Consider the following 19,594-nt stretch of genomic DNA (forward strand, 5'->3'; position numbering starts at 1 on the left):
AAATGCGTCTCAATGACAGTGTATGGAAGTGTGGTATGGGGCTACAAGGAATGTAATGAATTACAAGAAGTTGTAAATAAACACCTACGAAAAAATGTTGCTGCTCTCTCAAGCATTCCAGGCTTTATGGTGCATGAGGAATTAAGGCAGGGCTATATCACATATAATATTGCTGTGGCCCTTTTGATATGGTGGCTAAAAATATGGTCCAGAAACTGAGCCGAACTTAAATCAAATTATTTTAGATGACTGCATGAAGCTAGATAGACCTGCAGATATTCACTGGTTAAGCTATGTTTCTCGGCAGCTTTCAGCTCTAGGGTGTCCTGAGCTCTTCAAACAAACAAGAAAGCTGCACCCTGATGAAGTGAAAGTTATAAAAACTCACTTCTTAACCAGGAGACATCTGGAAAGGGAATCAAATGAACTTAAGGAACCTACATGCAGACATTTTATGATTATAAGGCCTAGGATTTTAGATCAACCTTTTAGGTCTTTTATTAATAACTTGCATGATCGTTTTCTTTTATCTAGATTTAGATTTAATTGTATTCACTGGTACCTTACTGTACCTAAAGGTTTGTCCATGTGATAATTTTTCTGACCAAGATTTACTGCACTTTCTGTTTTTCTGTGGTTTTTACACTGAACTGCGATCAAAATATATTCTACCCCTTTTATGAAATTGCTATTTTGCACAAGTAAGACCAGCCCTGATTTACCTGCAACTGCATTCCTCCCCATTGATTTGTTATGGGGTCACAAGTTTCCTATCAGGGGCAATACGCAAAAGTAAAAATATGGGTTGTCCACAGTAATGACTTGGGTTTATTGGTCTGATCTGGAAATGTTTTTCTTATTCTGATGAATTTTATTTGTGTTCTCAATCACATCCACACTGTAGCTTTTAAATTTGTATGGGTCCTTTTCTGTCTAATGTACTTTTATGGCCAGAACGTAGCCGAATGAAGTTTTATTGAACTGAACTGAACTGAGTCAGATGCAATCCAGAGGATGTACTTAAGATTAGTACATGGCATTTCTTAATCAACCTTCAACAAAATACACTAAGTGATGTATGTTTACCAGAGAGTAAGTGTACAGCAAATACAGTCCACCTTGAACACCCACACAGCAAATGCCAGAAAAACAAACATCGATGACACAGCAGAAGGTCCTGACATCATAGGGTCAATTGATTGTACTCATATACACGTAGATAGGGGAAGTGTGCTGCAATCATAAAATAAAGCATGCTATTAATGTGCGAATGTTGTGTGATATGAACCTGTGTATACAGAACTATTGTGTTAAGTGCCTTGGATCAAACTCCAATGCCATGATCCTGCAGAGAAGCAACATTAGTAATACTGTCATGAAACATCACCCTCAACTTACTGAGCAGACAACTCAATCCTACATCATCAAGATTACTATGCATTGTTATTGTTGTATTCCAATCGCAATACATGTCTGTAGGACCATTAAAGAGTTGTTAGACCCTACGAGCGCATGTATGATCTGTGTGAATGTGTGAAACAAAATACACAGGTGGTTCTTCACAATGATGGTTCTCAGCCAAGTCAACTTTTTATCAACCACATGTACTACAATTACAACTCTCATGTCTCTTACCTTGGATTCCTCTAACCTCAAGACTTTCTTTCATGTCTTCCACTACAGACATGTTCAGGATGGTCATAATGTTTTTACCGCGATTTGAGGTCCAGCTGAGGAGGAGAGCTACAACCAATTCCCATGCATTTGTGCTTCTACTTGGCAGCTTGCTTAAGTACCTCTGCAGTCAAGGTTTGGGACTTGTTTATGATGTTCTGAACATCATGTGGATATTTTGATACAGCCTTGAGTTTGTCCATTATCTTCTTCCACAGGCATTTTCGTTTTCTTTTGGTGGCATCTTCAGCATGAGATGGCATATTAGACGGTCATGATGTCTTGTCCAGGACCACCATGTCAGGGTCTATAAAGTGTACTTCTTTTCACTGTTGGGGCCCATGATGGAAGAGTTTGGCAGGATTCTGCTTGTGATGTCTGAGTGATATCAGAGGATGGCAATTGATTCTGGTCATCTTGTTTCAAGATGTGCTGTCCATACAAAATGTTTGTTGGCTCACTGCCACACAGGAAGGAGGTCATGGGGTACTTTGGGTTGTCCTGAGGTCCTTCTGCGTGTTACTCTGACTATTCCTGGTCTGTAAGGATTCATTTACCCATTTACACACTCCGGAAACTTCCAAAGCCTGAAAACGTTCACTTCCTGATGTTTTGTGCATGTGTGTGCAGTATTTACCACATGCAGTACATAGCACACATTTGCTATTTAACATATGTAGTAAATATCAACTTTACAGTACACAGTAAAAACTCATAGTAATTGTTATTTAACATGTTATTTACTGAACCATGCAGAATCGGTATATACCAAGTGTGCAAATTTGGGGCCTCATGTAGGTAGCATACCAGTTACCACTTCTTAAATACCGAGCCGTACCGAATCGGTATTTAAGAATCGGTAAGTTATATGTAGGTAAAAATTCGGTAACAATTACCGAATCGGTAAGGTTCGGTAATCAAGAATCGGAAATCACCGATTCGGTAAATACCGAGGTGGTATTTACCGAATCGGAAAATACCGAGGTGGTATTTACCGAATCGGAAAATACCGAGGTGGTATTTACCGAATCGGAAAATACCGATTCGGTATTTACCCAATCGGTAAATAATATCACATGACTTAAGGAAATAGCCAATCCTGTGCAACCACACCCCACCCAACCAGGAAGTGGCCACACCCAGGCAGGTGCACATAATTAACAGACCCTGGAGAGGCTTGGAGTGCAGAGGAGAGGCAGGGAGCCAGTGCCTGTTCGTGCAGCAAAAATAACATCATGTCCAGCCAGAGGACACAGAGAGATGGAGGGGAAAGGAGGAGGAAGCTGAAATTCAGCCCCAAGGAACTCCAGGTGCTGGTGGAGGAGGTGGTGAAGCAGCACCAGAAGCTGTTTGGGAGGCAATCCCTGCAAGTGCCTGAAGCTGAAAAGCGCAACATTTGGCTGGCCATCCAGGCGCAGGTCAATGCTGTGGGAGTGACCCACAGGGACATAGAGGTCCTCAGAAAGCGCTGGTATGACCCGAGGATTGTAACCAAGAGGAAGATGGGGGACATCCAGAAGGAGGCCAGCCAGACTGGAGGTGGAACCAACAGGGAACCTGCCCTCACCGAACTGGAGGAGCTGGTGGGGGCCACAATCGAGCAAGAGAGCGTCGTGGGTCTTGGGGATGCTGACAGCTCTGCCAGAGCCGCCACCCAACAAGGTAAGACGAATGCACAGCAATGAAGCCCCCCCTACCCCTATCCCACATCCCCCATTGTGAAAGGAGAATCCCACTCCAGTCCACATGTGTTAGTGCAGACAGGCAATGCATTCTGGGAGATGTAGTCAGGGAAACACCAACCATGAAGTTAATGGCACAGGGCAACAAGGCATGTCACACACATGAGGCACAAGGAGGCAGAGGACATTTTGGAATGTGAAATGATTTATTGTGATGCTTGCAATGCAGCCCTTCGGGGACACTGAGCCGATGTTGCATTTCTGTCCACAGATGTGACATCACGCAGGACAGGTCATGCTGCAGGAGAGAGGGCACACCGGCCACAAAGATCACCTCTGGCCAGCACAAGTTCAGCCCAGGGAGCAGGGCCACAGGCAGCCGCACCACCAACACAGGCAGCCTCGCCTCACCCAGAGCCAGCATCACCGCACCCAGAGCCAGCATCACCTCACCCAGAGCCAGCATCACCTCACCCACAGCCAGCATCACCTCACCCAGAGCCAGCATCGCCACTTATGTTTGAGTCACCGGCCACATCACCGCCTGCAGGTGTGAGAATGAGGAGGCGTCCTGCAGCCAGGCTGCGAGCCTCAGACACCTCGTCTGACGACAGCAGGGGCCCTGAACAAATCACCATGCCCCAGGATGGGAGCCATGCCACTGTGCCCTACACCTCACAGGCAGCACAGACGGGAGCAAGAGGGCGCCGCAGGTCGCGTGTCCAGAGTCCACCAGCAACCATTGACAGCCATGGTGTCTTCTCGGGGCTCGAGGGCCAAATGTTGAAACAACAGCGCCTGCAAACAAAGGCAGTCATGTCAGTCCAGAGGCACATGCGGGTCATGAAATCTACATTAGTCAACATGGACAATAACATCAGCGCTATGGCAGCGGGCATTCGGGACATGTCCCACTCAATCCAGCAGTTGTGCAGCAAATTAGATGCTGACATAGATGCACGGCGCCGGGAACGGCAGAGGAGGGACACTACCACCAGGGCACTCAACCGTCTGGCAACTGCCACTTCTCTACTCTGCCGGCGCTCTGTGTCGATGCAGGAGGGCCTGACACACTGCTGCAGCGACGTGTCTCGGGGGATGGTGCAGGTGACAAGTGCACTAGAGGTGCTATTAACTAGTCAGGCGGCGACAACTGCTGCAGGGGATGCTGCGGAGAGCATCGACACCAGCAGCCGGAGCAGCATCACACCCCCTGTTCCAGAAGGACGCAGGAGCAGCAGGCGGCTTGGGGTTGGCTCTAGTGAGGATGCTCAAGCCGTGCCATCCAACACTGCAGCGCGTATGCGCAAACATTGATGCAGCCCTGCGTGGCCACTACCCAATGGGTGACGTAACCCTGGACTTACTCCTTGTATATATGCTATGTTGCCAGATTGGCTTGATCTTGTGTTCATGGCGTAGTGCCGCATTAAAACTACGTCATTACATACCACAACTGGCTGTGTCCCCTTACTTACTCAGAAATAGTTGCATGTGATCACTGCCCGTCTCTCTCTCCCATCTATTGCAGTTGGCACTCTAGCTGCGTTGCCCTCTGGCTGGCCTGACTCATCCTCGTTGTCCTCAAAATGTGTTAGTTCCACATCTGTACCTTTCTTCGTGGCAAGGTTGTGCAGCATTGCACAAGTGGCAATGATCTTGCAGCAGTTGATGGGTGTGTACTGGCGTGCGCCTCCGCTCTTGTGGAGGCAGCGGAACCTGCTTTTCAGTAGTCCAAACGTGCGCTCCACCACGTTGCGTGTAGATTTGTGTGCCACGTTATATCGTCTCTCACTCTGGGTTGATGGGTGTAGGTAGGGAGTGAGGATGAATGACCGGCAGGCATATGCACTGTCGCCTAGGTGAGTAAAAGGGAAACATCAGTCACATGCCTCTATACACTATGATTTGCAGGTTTCAAGGGGCGTCACTGTTACTTACCTAGCAGGTATCCCTCTCCAAATTCTCCGGCACTCAGTCGTGTGTAGATCCCACTGTTCTGGAAGATGTAAGAGTCGTGGGTGCTCCCAGGAAACTTCGCGACAATATCAGTGATGATGTTCCCTGCATCACAGATCACCTGCACATTGATGGAGTGGGTGGACTTTCTGTTCCTGTAGATGTGCTCAGTGTCAGCTGGTGGGCAGATTGGGATGTGTGTGCCATCAATACAGCCAATGACATGGGGGAACTGTGCCATGTGATAAAAGTCAGTTTTAGTTTTCTGCAGTTCAGCCTGTGTGTTTGGGAAGCTGATGTAGTGGTGCATTCTCTGCATCATGGCATCCAGGAACTTCCTGAAGAAACGGGACAGGCAACTCTGGGATACACCACCCACCGCAGCTATCACCACCTGATAACTGCCGGATGCCAGTAGATGTAGGCTGCAGAGCACCTGCACATGTGGTGGTATGGCATGCGCCCTTCTAGTTGGCTGGTCCAGGAGTGGGTGCAGGTCCCTTATCAGGTCCATGATGGTTTGGGGGTGTAGCCTGTACCTTTCATGTATCTCTGCATCAGTCAGTTGGAAGAGTGTGATGCGCTGTCTGTAGATTTGTTCCTCCCGTCTCCATATCCTCAGACCTGCTGCCTGTAGACGTAGGCGCCTTGCAATGACATACAGAGCGGCCATGTTGTCCACGCTGTTGCATTTTGGGATTGCTTATATGCACTGTTGATGGTTACCACCTGCTTTCAATCCGTGTTAATTACCGACTCTTAATTACCGATTTTCATAGATTTCTTAATTACCGATGGTTCCTACATGTCATTTTCCGTTTTACCACTTCATATTTACCACTTCATATTTACCGAATCGGTAAATATGTATTCGGTAAATATGAATCGGTATTTTTGGATTCGGTAATTATGATTCGGTATTTACCGCTTCATATTTACCGAAAAGTTGTTTTTGGACTCCTACATCTCACTTGTCTAAATACCGGTCGGTAACGGCATATTTACCGAAAATCGGCCGTTACCGACCGGTATTTGGCGACCTACATGAGGCCCTTGGTGTTTTTTTTACCACCAAACTCGTAGTTAAGACCTAAATCGGGCTCTACCTATTGTGACCTTGAAATGCCAGTTTGGCCCACCAGCCCTATGTTAGCTAGGGCAGCATGCAGTTAGCAGTACTGCATGAGTATACTTTCCATTGCCCTGTCGTGCATCTTCTCCATGTAAAAATGTTTCCTTAACGTTTTCTCCTGACCAACGTCATCAGTTCACAGCTAGACATGCACAAACACTGTGATGTAATGTGATCTAACCATAGATTCATCTGGAGTTTCTGAAAGTGACATATATAACAAATAGATGGGAAGGACTTTGTATTCTAAATTAGATGTTTGTTTTTTGCCAAGAAACATTATATTTATACATTTGGGGGCAGATTTACAAGCCCCTTGCGCGACTTTTGCGTCATTTTTAACATGGGAAAAGTGACGCAAAGGTGTCGCAAGGGACTTGTAAATAAGCCCCTTGGTGCTGATTAATTCTCTTTTTACTGCATTTTCTTCCGTACGTTTTATACGCTGGGAGGCACGCTAATACCCATTTCAGGTTAGGCCGTACACGGGGAGGGTGTTCTAAAATACAGAGAAGTCATAATATTAAGGATAAATGGAATTTGCTCATAAAACATCATGTGGTTTTAGCTTGATCAAAGCCTAAGCCTTTTTCCTGTTTCATTTTAACTCAGGAACGTAAAATATCAAACTGCTTTAACATGTCCACTTATTGCTATTGTAGTCTATTCACTCCAAGCACAGACATCATCTGCTGATTAATGATAACAAATGTCGAACGGTTGCAGCACAAGGTGTCCGTAAGCCACCATGTGGAAGCGTTTTGGTACATAGCAGATCACAAGAGCTAAGATCTCCATCTGCAAGCGCTGGAGGGAATTCTAGGACTAATCATCGTCTGACATCATTAATTCTGCCAAAAGCAGATAGGCTGGAATCAATTACACATGCGAGGAAGGATAGGAGTAATTAGGAAGAAGAGCCTGGGTTCCGCAGTTTGTTACTTTAACATGTAAACAACGAAGAAAAGTCACGTAGCCCCAACACCCCAGATGTTGGGCCAATTCACATTAAGAGAGCACAGGTAGCGCTAAGTTAAGACACAATTGTGGGTGGCCGATGCCTTAAGTGGTTTAAGTGCTGGAGCAGCTCTAATGTACCACCTTAGACATTGGTAAATGGTTGCTTGTCATAGGAACATTTAAGGTATGTGCTTCTTAGGGCTCTATATATTTAGAAGCATCTCTGAAGGATAAAACGGGAATATAACACAATAGCATGCACAAAGCAATTTAACAACACAAGTAAAACACATCACAATAAAACAGTCGAAGTAGAGTGCATCCCAGTAGCAGTACAACACAATCACATTGCAATAAAGCAGCACAAAAACACACCAGAGCAAACAAAACAATAGAATACATCACCACCCCAAGATGCCACACAACAAAAATGCAACAACGTTCTTGCTACACATTATTGCCATCAAAATCATGGTTTCATAATACAATGGTAAAACGCATTTGTAGCAAGCACTGCCTTAACCCTTGGAATGAAATAGTGCCAGTCAAACATGTTTTGGGATCCTGCCCAATATGTCTGATGGTTACAAGAGCTGCTCAAAAAAGTCACAGACCAGTGACATCTTAAAAGGAAAATCTCCAGAGCTAATTTAAATTCTTTGGATCGTTAAACTCCTTTCTAAGAACATGTAAACGATCACATGAAAATAAAAAGTTTCTGTCAGCTCACATGAGGAGAAAGATACGTGCACTTCTCAATTTTATGAATCTGCATAGCTAGATAACTGACCGAAATTGCATACAACGTGAACCATCAAAAAAGTGTGCCTGAATAAGAAAAAAAAAAAAAAGGCAACCTGATCCCTTAAGTATACTGAAGATGAAAAGCAATCACTTGTGTGATGTAAATGTATACTAACATATTTTTCATGGCTTAGGTAATTTATAAAAAAACGCAGTAAACAAATTACGTAAATAATGCTGTACTGTACCAGATATCCACATACTATCCCTGAAAAATGTTGTTCCTTGAGTGGCCTGCCGCATCAAAGTTCTTTGGAAATCCAACATATAACTGCAACTGTCATGGAACATCATTGAAACACCTTCAAGAGCAGCTACGACTTCTAAAAGGCTCTGAACCAGGGCTCCCCCCTTCCCCCACCATAAGAACTGTCGGCTTACATTCAGAAAGTGTAGAACGGAAAAGACCAGAATCAATTCTATTCCAATTGAAATTCTCTATGCAGGAATCCTCTCCTGCCTCAGAAAAGATATCAAGATCCTACTCTTAATGCAACAACTCGGCACAGGGCAATCTCTCAGCTGATGGACACAGGCAGAGTGCCCTTCCGATTTCCCCTTATAGCAGTCGTTCTCTTAATTCACACTCTCCCAGCCCTGAGCCGCACCTACCTGCAGTATCTCCTTTCTACCTCCTCATTTGCTGTAACCTGCGATCTCCTTCATTAGGAAGCTTGTATTCCCCCACTCCAGTAGAGCGCCCCATTGTTTTGAAGTAGAGTTGTGCAATTTTAGCCCATAGAAAAAGGTACACACAAACGTATACGACCGATATAAAGGATATGGAAGATTGCACATTTCAATGTGCTTTATCTTATGCCCCTGAAAGCCTGTGGCGACATTGGTGATTTCATGCATTTTCAAGTAATGCGAAACGAGAGGGCTCCGTCGACTGAGTTCAAAGATTACAGAACAGAAGTCTGGTCCTGGGCCAACACAGGTGGACTGCAAAAACAATATGCAAAAGAATACATTAGATTAAAAAATTAATGCCTTCCTATCGAATGAAACATGGCCAAAGTCTTGAGCAAGAAAACAACTTTTGATAAAGAAGGTCAATATTTCTCCAGTTCTAGTTCAATTGGGAATTAAAAAAAGAAACATGGAAATATTTAATTTCTGTATGACACTTTTAAAGAGAAGAGTTCAAAGTGCAAAATTAAAGGAGAACCTTAGACTGTTTCAACAAGAGGCAGATAGGTCATTTGAACACAATAGTACAAGATGTGAGTTGATTTGTGCTTTATTGTGGTATATTCCTTTCATAAAGAAAAAACAGCAAAACTCCCGAAGCACACTCCACCTTCAAAACAGCCACCATGGCACACCACCAAATCATCAAATCCACAAAGAAAAACCTCCTCCAAGACAGAATCCTCTCCAACGCCTATAACTCCAAGGAACTCTTCGCCATCATACAGGAATTAGCCAAACCGAACAACGAAACAACTGAGGTCCCTTCCTCCCAAAACCTCTGCAGCAGACTCAGAGCCTTCTTTCACCTCAAGAACAATACGCTCTACAACAACTTTGACGACCAAGACCTAGGCACCGCCCCAACACTCACCCGCAGTGACGCCACTTAGCAGATCCTTCTCACCTGGACCCCACTCACGACAGAAGACACCCTAAAGACCAATAAAAGCATCCACTCCAGAGCACCTTCTGACCCCTGCCTGCTGCACATCTTCCAGAGGGCCGCAGTAGCCATCGCACACGAGCTACATTGAACCATCAACTGCTCCCTCGAGACCACCACATTCCCGACGACTGGAAGAGTGTTGGAGTCAACCTCTTCCTAAAGAAGCCCTCCGCAAATCCGACTTTAGGACTTTAGGACTTTAGGCCCTTCTCAATGCTCCTTTTCGTAGCCAAGGTAATTGAAAAGTCAGTCAACACCCAGTTGGCACACTTCATCGAAACCAACAACATCCTAGACACCTCTCAATCCGGATTCCACAGCAATCACAACACTGAGACCGCCCTCCTCGCCTCCACAGACGACATTCGCGCCCTCCTCGACCAAGGCCAAACGTCAGCCCACATCCTCCGGGACCTATCAGCAGACTTTGACACCGTCTCCCACCACACACTAGTCACCAGACTCCACAACGCCGGCATCCAAAGAAAGTCCCTAGACTGGTTATGATCATTCCTCACAAGCAGAACACAGAGATTAAGACTCTCGCCCTTCCTCTCCGAACCATCACAGATCAGATGCGGAGTACCCAAGGATCCTCCCTCAGCCCCACTCTCTTCAACGTCTGCTATGCCCCCCCTCACTACCATTCTCAAAAACCATGGGCTCAACATCGTCTCCGACAACGATGACACCCAACTCATCCTCTCCCTGACCAAGGAACCTTACATCACCAGGCACAACTTCCAAGAAGGGATGAAAGCCATTGCAACCTGGATGAAGAACGGCTGCCTGAAACTCAACTCAGAGAAAACAGAAGTCCTTATCCTCGGCCCCACCCCGTCTGCATGGGACAACAACTGGTAGCCTTCCGCCCTTGGAAACCCACCCACCCCAACAGACCATGCACGTAACTTCAGCATCATACTAGACTCAACACACACCATGAATTGCCAGATCAACGCCGTTTCCTCTGCATGCTTCAACACCCTCCGCACACTACGCAAGACATTCAAGTGGATCCCCTTCCCCCCTGACTCCCGAAAAACAGTCAATCACGCACTCATTACTGCAGACTGGACTACGGCATCACCCTCTAGGCCAAAATCAACAACTACTCCTCTGCAAACTCCAGATCGGCCAGAATGCCGCAGCGAGACTAATCCTCGACATCCCACAGCACAACCACATCACCCAACACCTCAGTGACCTCCACTGGCTCCCTGTCGAAAGAAGAATAACTTTCGAGCTGCTCACGCACGCCTACAAGGCCATCCACAAAACCAGACCCCAATACCTCTACAAATGCATCGCCTTCCATACCCCCAAGAGAAACCTCCACTCAGCCAACCTCTCCCTAGCCACCATCCCACACTTCTACAGGACCAGAGCAGGTGGCAGGTCCTTCTCCTACCTCGCAGCCAAGGCCTGGAACGACCTCCCCCTACACCACCAGCGAAGTCCGACACTGCACCAATTCAGGAAGGACCCCAAGACGTGGCTCTTTGAATGACCCCAACTGAGCTGCTCACACCCACCCCTCAGCGCCTTGAGGCCCTAATGGATGAGTAGTGTGCTCTACAAAACCCTGATTGATTGATTGATGAAGCGTATTAGCATATCTCTTTACCTTTCATTGGATAGATTTCTTCTGCTTTCCTTATTTATGTAGTAGAACATACACATAAACACATACACGTCTGGGTTATTTTCACAGGCATAGTATGTTAGTTAATGGATATGGCATAATTCCTGTGAAAAACGAATTTCATTCAATCAGATGCTTCCGTCTGATTTCCTTGCCTCTAGCTATTAATCTTTTTGCATGCAAGTTTATTTAGATAATGACAGCCTTAAACCACTCCAAACAGCTTCACTAAAGCATGTTATTTAATCAGAATCCTCTGGAAAAAAGCTGGAATAAAACCTGCACATTCAAATTGCAATCAGAACCCATTGTTAGCTGAGCACTACAGGGGCAACTTCAAAAATATATGTGTTTAATCATTGCCCATTGTTTAATCAGACATCTAGTCTTGAGAGCGAAGCAAAATCTGTGCATTCTAACTGCAATTAGTACCCGCTATTTTCTGTACCTTGCAAGCAGCAGCTTTAAGAAAAGTATATTATTTCACTTACTATTTTCAATTGGCTTTCCCCTAATTGTGTAATATGTTTCTGTATTGATATTTAGGCCTCCAGAGGTGTGTGGAATCAGTCAGGACAGGTCAGTGACTCTGCATGTCTGGTAGGTCTGAGGCAGAGTCTGTTACATGCTAGACAAACCTCTTAGTCTCTCAAGACTGGAGCAAATGTGAGTGCCCTGCCCGTAAAGGCCTCTGAAAGGACAGCAGTACAAATGTCTTGTCAGTCACAGGTTAAGGCAGTGGTTATATGGGAGCCAGTAGGGCAGTGACAAAATCAGTCACATATTAGTGCTGGGACATGGTCTTTTGTTAATTAGTAGTCGATACCTCAAGAAATGCAAACAATTTGATATTTAGTCATTCAGAAAGATTGGTCATTATGGGTTAGAGCCAGTAACATGTTAAGTTGATGATTCAAAGAAGTCAGTAGGGCTAGGAAAATCTAGTCATCTGGCTCGCCTTCAATTACTGAAAGTTGATAGGGCTGATTTGATCATCATGGTGATATGTGAGCACGTGGAAATGGAGGTTTGCGTGGTTACATGCAAGCCAGGTCAATATTGCTAATTTTTGAGGGGGCTGGGCTACTCCTAGTGTCATTATACATTGCAACCCCATGGATTGGTTCAAGACTCAAATTGGATGAGAAAGGCAATACCAAGACTGACACGCTAGTTGTTGCAATGTAAAAGGTGCTTGATTGACTGGGGGCAGGCACTTGTCTCCAGTGTGCTGTAAGGAGTATTTGCACTCCCCTTTTGCCACCACTCTGCAAATGCGCCTCTTGACACACTGCTCATGGGGCGATGAGGTCCTCTTGTGTCCTGAGGACCTCAGGGCACAAGTGGACTTCATCCCCCGAGCAGCAGTGCGCCAGGAGCCATGTTCTCAGAGTGGTGTAAAAAGGGTGTGTGGCCTCAGACCACTCTCAGCAATCCAGGTTTGTGGTGCTTACTGGAGGTACCTGGTGGGCTAGTTGGTCTCAAGGACCCTCAGGAATGAAGGGGACTTTATACCCCAACTTAGAACGTGCCAGGAGGCATGTTTGCAGAGTGGTGGGGAAAGGGTGCGTGGACTTTGTCCACCTCTCAGAAATCCCACTGTGTGGCGCTTACTGGAGGTAAGAGGTAGGCTAGTTGGCCCCTAATGACCCCCAGCAGTGAAGGGGACTTCAATCCCCATCCAAGAGCGCACCAGGGAGCGCATTTGCAGAGTGGTGGGCAAAGGGGGCGTGGCCTGCTATGAGAACTTAGCAATCCTGCTGAGTTCAACTTACTAGAGGTAATATGAGGGGTAGTTGGCCCCAAGGATGTCCATGGGGGCCAACAACCCCTCTTGGTACCTCCAGTAAGTCCCACACATGGGATTGCTAAAAATGTCTTTGGAGGCCACACACCCCTTTCTCCACCGCTCTGCAAACATGCCGCCTGGCAGACTACGGGATGGGGGATGAAGTACACTTTACTCCTGAGGGACTTTGGGGGCCAAGAAGCCCTCCTGGTACTTCCTGTACGTGCTACGCAGCAGAATTCCTGAGCGCTGATCAGAGGCCCAGCACCCTTTCTCCACCACTCTGCAAAGACGACTACTAGTTTAAGAAGAAGTTGCAATGTAATAGGTTTCACATTTGCGAAAGTTAGAGCTGTTGGCGTTGTAAATGTAAATGGTTTTTACTAATGTTTTTTGGAGTGGAGTGGATGTACGTTTTGTGTAGTGGAATTAAGTGGTATGTTGTGTAGTGAAATTATGTAGATAGAAAGTATGTGGTTTAGGAATTGTGTAGAGTGGGATTATGTGTTATGGGGAGTAATTATGTGGTATGGTAGTCTGTGTTGTGGAGTGGTAACCTCAGGTTTAGACTTCCTTGTTTCCATAGAAGCTCAACTATGAACTCAGTGAGACAAAAAAAAAAGTAATTACTGAGGAGCACTTTTGGATCTAGTTAGAGGTATGAGCAGGGCCAATGGAATTATGCGACTGTTTAGCTGCACCGACTCTCACACAATTATACATTTTCCGCATTAGCCACATAATCCATCATCTGCTCCCTAATCTTCAGATTTGGACAAAAAAGCCTTGTTTCTGGCTCAAACGGCTCAAACGTTACCAAAAATGCAGCGACAAGTGTTACAGCATGGTGGAAGACCCTTTGTAAACCTAGAATGGTCACCTGTTACTTATTGCTAAATGTGGGTGTTAAATTGGTACTAATGGTGTGCAAGCCACACTTGCTTCTTTCTGCGCCTCTCTTGCCTCTTTCTGTATTTCTGTTGCTTCTTTCTGTACATTTCTTTCTTTTTCTGCACTTTCTTGATTCTTTCTGCACACCTTTTCTAATTTCTGCACCTCTCTTGCCTCTTTCTGCACCTCTGTTGCCTCTTTCTGCACCTCACTTGCTTCTTCCTGTACCCCTCTTGCCTCTTTCTGCACCCTTCTTCCCTCTTTCTGCACCTCTCTTGCCTCTTTCTACACCTCTGTTCCTTCTTTCTGCACTTCTTTTGTTTCTTTTGGCACCTCTCTTACCTCTTTCTCTACCCCTCTTCTCCCTTTCTGCATGTCTGTTGCTTCTTTCTGCACTTCTCTTGCCTCTTTCTCTATCCCTCGTCCCTCTTTCTGCACTTAATATGCTTCTTTCTGCACCTCAGTTGCCTCTTTCTGCACATCTCTTGCCACTTTCTGCAGTTCTCTTGCCTCCTTCTGCACCTCACTTGCCTCTTTCTGCAGTTCACTTGCCTCTTTCTGAACCTCACTCTCTTCTTTCTGCACCTCTCTTGCCTCTTTTTGCTCCTCACTTGCTTTTTTCTGCATCTCTCTTGCCTCTTTCTGCAACTCTGTTGCCGCTTTCTGCAACTCTGCACCCTTCTTGTCTCTTTCAGCACCTCTGTCACTTTTTTCTGCACTTCTACACCCCTCTTTCAGCACATATGTTGCTTATTTCTGCACTTCTCTTGCTTCCTTGTGCATCCATCTTGCCTCTTTCTGCACCTCTCTTGCCTTTTTCTGCTATTCTCTTGCCTCTTTCTGCACCTCTTTTGCTTCTTCCTGCACTTCTCTTGCCTCTTTCAGTACCACTCTTGCCTCTTTCTGCAACTCTGTTGTTTCTTTCTGTACTTCTCTTGCCTTTTTCTGCACCCTTCTTGTCTCTTTCAGCACCTCTGTTGCTTCTTTCTGCACTTCTATTCCATCTTCCTGCACCCCTCTTGCCTCTTTCTGTACCCTTCTTGCCTCTTTGTGCACCTCTCCTACCTCTTTCTGTACCCCTCTTGTCTCTGTCTGCACCTCTGTTGGTTCTTTCTGCACTGCTCTTGCTTTAATCTGCACAACGTTTGTAAATGTCTGTATCCCCTTGCCTCTTTCTGCACCCCTGTTCCATCTTTCTGCACCTTTCCTGCCTGCTTCTGCACCTCCTTGCCTCTTTTGCACCTCCGTTGCTTCTTTCTGCACCCCTCTTGCCTCTTTCAGCACCTCTGTTGCTTATTTCTGCACTTCTCTTGCTTCTTTGTGCACCCCTCTTGCCTCTTTGTGCACATCTCTTGCTTCTTTCTGCACTTCTCTTGCCTCTTTCTGTACTCCTCTTGCCTGTTTCTGCACCTCTGTTGGTTCTTTCTGCACTGCTCTTGCTTCTTTCTGTACCTTTTTTTCAAATCTCTGCATCCCTCTTGCCTCTTACTGCACCCCTGTTCTCTCTTTCTGCACCTTTCCTGCCTGTATCTGCACATCTCCTGCCTTTTTCAGCACCTCTGTTGCTTCTTTCTGAACTTCTATTGCTTCTTTCTGCACCCCACCTGCCTCTGTCTGTACCCCTCTTGCCTCTTTCTGCACCTCTCCTTCCTCTTTCTGCACCTCTCTTACCTTTTTCTGCTGTTCTCTTGCCTCTTTCTGCACCTCTCTTGCCTTTTTCTGCTTTTCTCTTGCCTCTTTCTGCACCTCACTTGCCTCTTTCTGTACCCCCTTGCCTCTTTCTGCACCTCTGTTGGCTCTTTCTGCACTTCTCTTGCTTGTTTCTACACCTCTCTTGTGTCTTCATGCACCTCTGTTGCCTCTTTTGGCACCTCACTTTCTTCTTTCAGCACCCCTCTTGCCTTTTTCTGCACCCCTCTCCCCTCTTTCTACATCTTTGTTCCCTCATTCTGTACCTTTCCTGCCTGTTTTGACACCTCTCTTGCCTCATTCTGTACCTATGTTGCTTCTTTCTGCACTTCTCTTGCCTCTTTCTGCACTCTTCGCTCCTCTCAGCACCTCTGTTGCTTCTTTCTGCACTTCTCTTACTTTTTTCTGTACCCCTTTTGCCTCTTTGTCCACCTCTCCTACCTATTTCTGTACCCCTCATGCCTCTCTTTGCACCTCTGTTGGTTCTTTCTGCACTGCTCTTGCTTCTTTCTTCACCTCTTTTGCAAATTTCTGCTGTTCTCTTGCCTCTTTCTACACCTCTTTTGCTTCTTCCTGCACTTCTCTTGCCTCTTTTAGTACCACTCTTGCCTCTTTCTGCAACTCTGTTGTTTCTTTCTGTACTTCTCTTGCCTTTTTCTGCACCCTTCTTGTCTCTTTCAGCACCTCTGTTGCTTCTTTCTGCACTTCTATTCCATCTTTCTGTACCCCTCTTCCTTCTTTCTGCACCCCTCCTGCCTCTTTCTGTACCTCCCTTGTCTCTTTGTGTACCTCTCCTACCTTTATCTGTACCCCTCTTGCCTCTTTATGTACCTCTGTTGGCTCTTTCTGTACTGTTCTTGCTTCTTTCTGTACCTCTTTTGTAAATCTCACTTGCCTATTTCTGCACTACTCTGGCTTCTTTCTACACCTATGTTGCTTGTTTCAGCAATTCTCTTGCCTCTTTCTGTATTTTACTTGCTTCTTTCTGCAATTCTCTTGCCTCTTTTGGCACCTCTGTTGCTTCTTTCTGCAATTCTCTTGCCTCTTTCTGCACCTCTGAGTTAGAGGCAGTTTTAATACCCCAGCCCTATTATGTACTAGGGCCTTACAGGGGAGGCCATGCCAATCACAGGTGTGTTCACAGTGTTCTAAGTGTCTTTCAGCATAGCACTGGCTCCAGGCCTGGTTAGTCAGAGTCAGTTACCACCAGTACCAGTCACCAAAAAGTTGGGGGCACAGGATGACTTTGCAACAAGGCCTCTTTTTGCACCTCTGTTGCCTCTTTCTGCATTTCTCTTGCTTCTTTCTGCAGCTTTCTTCCTCTTTCTGCACATGTCCTACCTCTGTAGGCATAGTTAGAAATTAACATTTCAAAAACCTTTGAAATTCACTAAAAAACCATAGGTTTCAGGGACGTTATAGTTAGAAATTAGCATCTAAAAAACCTTTGAAATTCACTGAAAAAAACATAGGTTTCAGCGACGTTATAGTTAGAAATTAGCATTTAAAAAACCTTTGAAATTCATTGAAAAAAACAGAGGTTTCAGGGACGTTATAGTTTGAAATTAGCATTAAAAAAACCTTAGACATTCACAGAAAAACACATAGGTTTCAAGGACGTTCCAGTTAGAAATTATTATTTACAAAAACCTTTGAAATTCACTGGAAAAAACAGGTTTCAGGGACATTATAGTTAGTTGGACATTTCACTCGTACAAAACCAGAGAAATTCGGCCGTTATAGTTAGTTGAGCTAAGTATAACTCGCGCCCCCGCAATGCACTGCTGATGACATCACATGTTACATCAGTCATGACTTAGCCAGTGACATCACTGATGACATCACTTATGATATCTCAAACTTATGTTTTTTTCAGTGAATATATATATGTGTGTGTGTATGTTTTGATTCTCTTCTCTTTCGTTGATAACAAAAAATACAATAGGTATTGATGCAATTACTGTTCTACATCTCTCCTTTAATATGGTACTACACCAGGGATAGATAACAACAAATTTAATTTAATTTTATTTTGAATGATTGGCCAATCTGCCTTTAACCCCTTCCCCGCTCATGAGCCACGGGTGCGCTGTGCTCATGACGAAGTGGTTCCGTCATGCTGTGGCCGTTGGCGGCCGCTCCGCCCACGCGGCGCTAATTCCCCGCCTGTGCGGGTGATTAGCGCAGTGGGCGGAGACGTGACGGAACCACTCCGTCATGAGCACAGCTCACCCGTGACTCGTGACGGAGTGGTTCCATCATGAGCACAGCACCACCGCAACTGCCCCCAAACCCCCCCAGCGCCGCGGCGGAATTCCTGCCGCGGCGAAGGGGTTAATGATTGGTGTTTTGTTACATCGTTCGCCTACTCACTGATCTAATCAATGCCGATTATGTTTATGTACACACGTGATTCATGAGAGGAGAGTAATCCAACAGCTGGTCTTACGTTACTGTTGTTGCAAGAGCAATTAAAATCTCCGTGCATATTCAAACGCTGTATGACTCTATAAGGTTTTTGCACTTTAAGTACTTTACAAGTTCATATATGAGGTCATGCAGCTCAAAATCATTGATTCTAAATCGAATGTGATCAACAGAACCTTTGTTCCCTTAATAACATGTTTTTAAATTTTGGATTTTGTTTTTTGTAAATTGGGGGTGGGTCAAACCAACCCCTTTTTAAACACCCTACACTCGTTATCACATGACCCAGACGAAGACCTCTGGACGAAACGCGTAGGTCGTCCTTTTTGTTACCTGACGCACCCTGCACTTTGCATGCTTGAAAATTAATGGAGAAATAATTAATAAAGCAAAATAAACAAGAAGTGAACGACTTTAACTTGCCTGGATCTGCTGTTGTTTGTGCTGCCTTTCTGTTACCCTCTGGGACTCTGTTGTGTATTGTTGAGGATTTACACGGAAAACGCTTTTCCAAGTAATACGTGGTATCGGACCACGAAGGATAAGCACCCGAACGTGAAGCGGCGTTTCTGTCTTCCGACAACTCAGCGGTGGATTCCTGAAACAGCGCCTGCTTCCAAGACCCACGACCTGGTGGATTAACTTTGAGCAAGGTAATTGGGAATATTGGCGTTCGGCGAAGCGGGGGGCTTTGGGGTAAGGGCTGGGGGCAGCAAGGTGGTTTCTCCAGAGGGGTCCACCGGTAATTCTGCCCAACTCAGTCCGCGCTCAATTGCTAAACACCGATGCACCGAGATTCCAAACCCGGTATTGCCGTATTGCTCAGACAAAAGAAGGGGCCTCTGGTCCATGTAGTTCGGTTTGAGTGGAATCACGAGGAGAACATTAACAAGGCTTGAAACGGCTCCCGGAACAATAGAGTATGTAATTCCTACCTCTGAAAAACATCAGCAACGTGGCAAAACAGCCACAGTGTTCACGTTTCATTTCTCCTTTTAAGATTAATTGTGCGTCAGGAACAAAGTGTATGTTTATTTAAGGGAACAATTTGAAATTAAAGTACTACTTGCAACAACGAATCAACGAAATAAGGAGGCTTGTCAAATCAACTTGTGGAATAGAATGCAGCCATTACGTAGGTGTTCAGACACAACTCTTTGAACGAAGTTTCAGTTTACACAAATTTTACAAACCCATCTCTACTAAAACAATGGCTGACCGCTGGTCCAAACTAGGCCTGGGCAAAAATTTCGTTCCATTCGCGGAAATTGCGATAATTTGACATTTTTGCGTTCCGCGG

General features: G+C 45.4%; 1 protein-coding gene across 1 annotated transcript in view; it reads right to left on the reverse strand.

Moving 5' to 3' along the window:
* FAM227B (family with sequence similarity 227 member B) overlaps positions 1 to 19,594 on the reverse strand; it is a 3,353,280-nt gene that overhangs the window by 484,756 nt on the left and 2,848,930 nt on the right. Inside the window, exon 11 of the mRNA XM_085646151.1 lies at positions 8,996 to 9,156. Coding sequence (XP_085502277.1) covers positions 8,996 to 9,156 — 161 coding nt within the window. The remainder of the gene's footprint in view (positions 1 to 8,995; positions 9,157 to 19,594) is intronic.

Source organism: Triturus cristatus, chromosome 3_1, assembly GCF_964204655.1.
Source record: "Triturus cristatus chromosome 3_1, aTriCri1.1, whole genome shotgun sequence".
NCBI classification, from domain to species: Eukaryota; Metazoa; Chordata; class Amphibia; order Caudata; family Salamandridae; genus Triturus; species Triturus cristatus.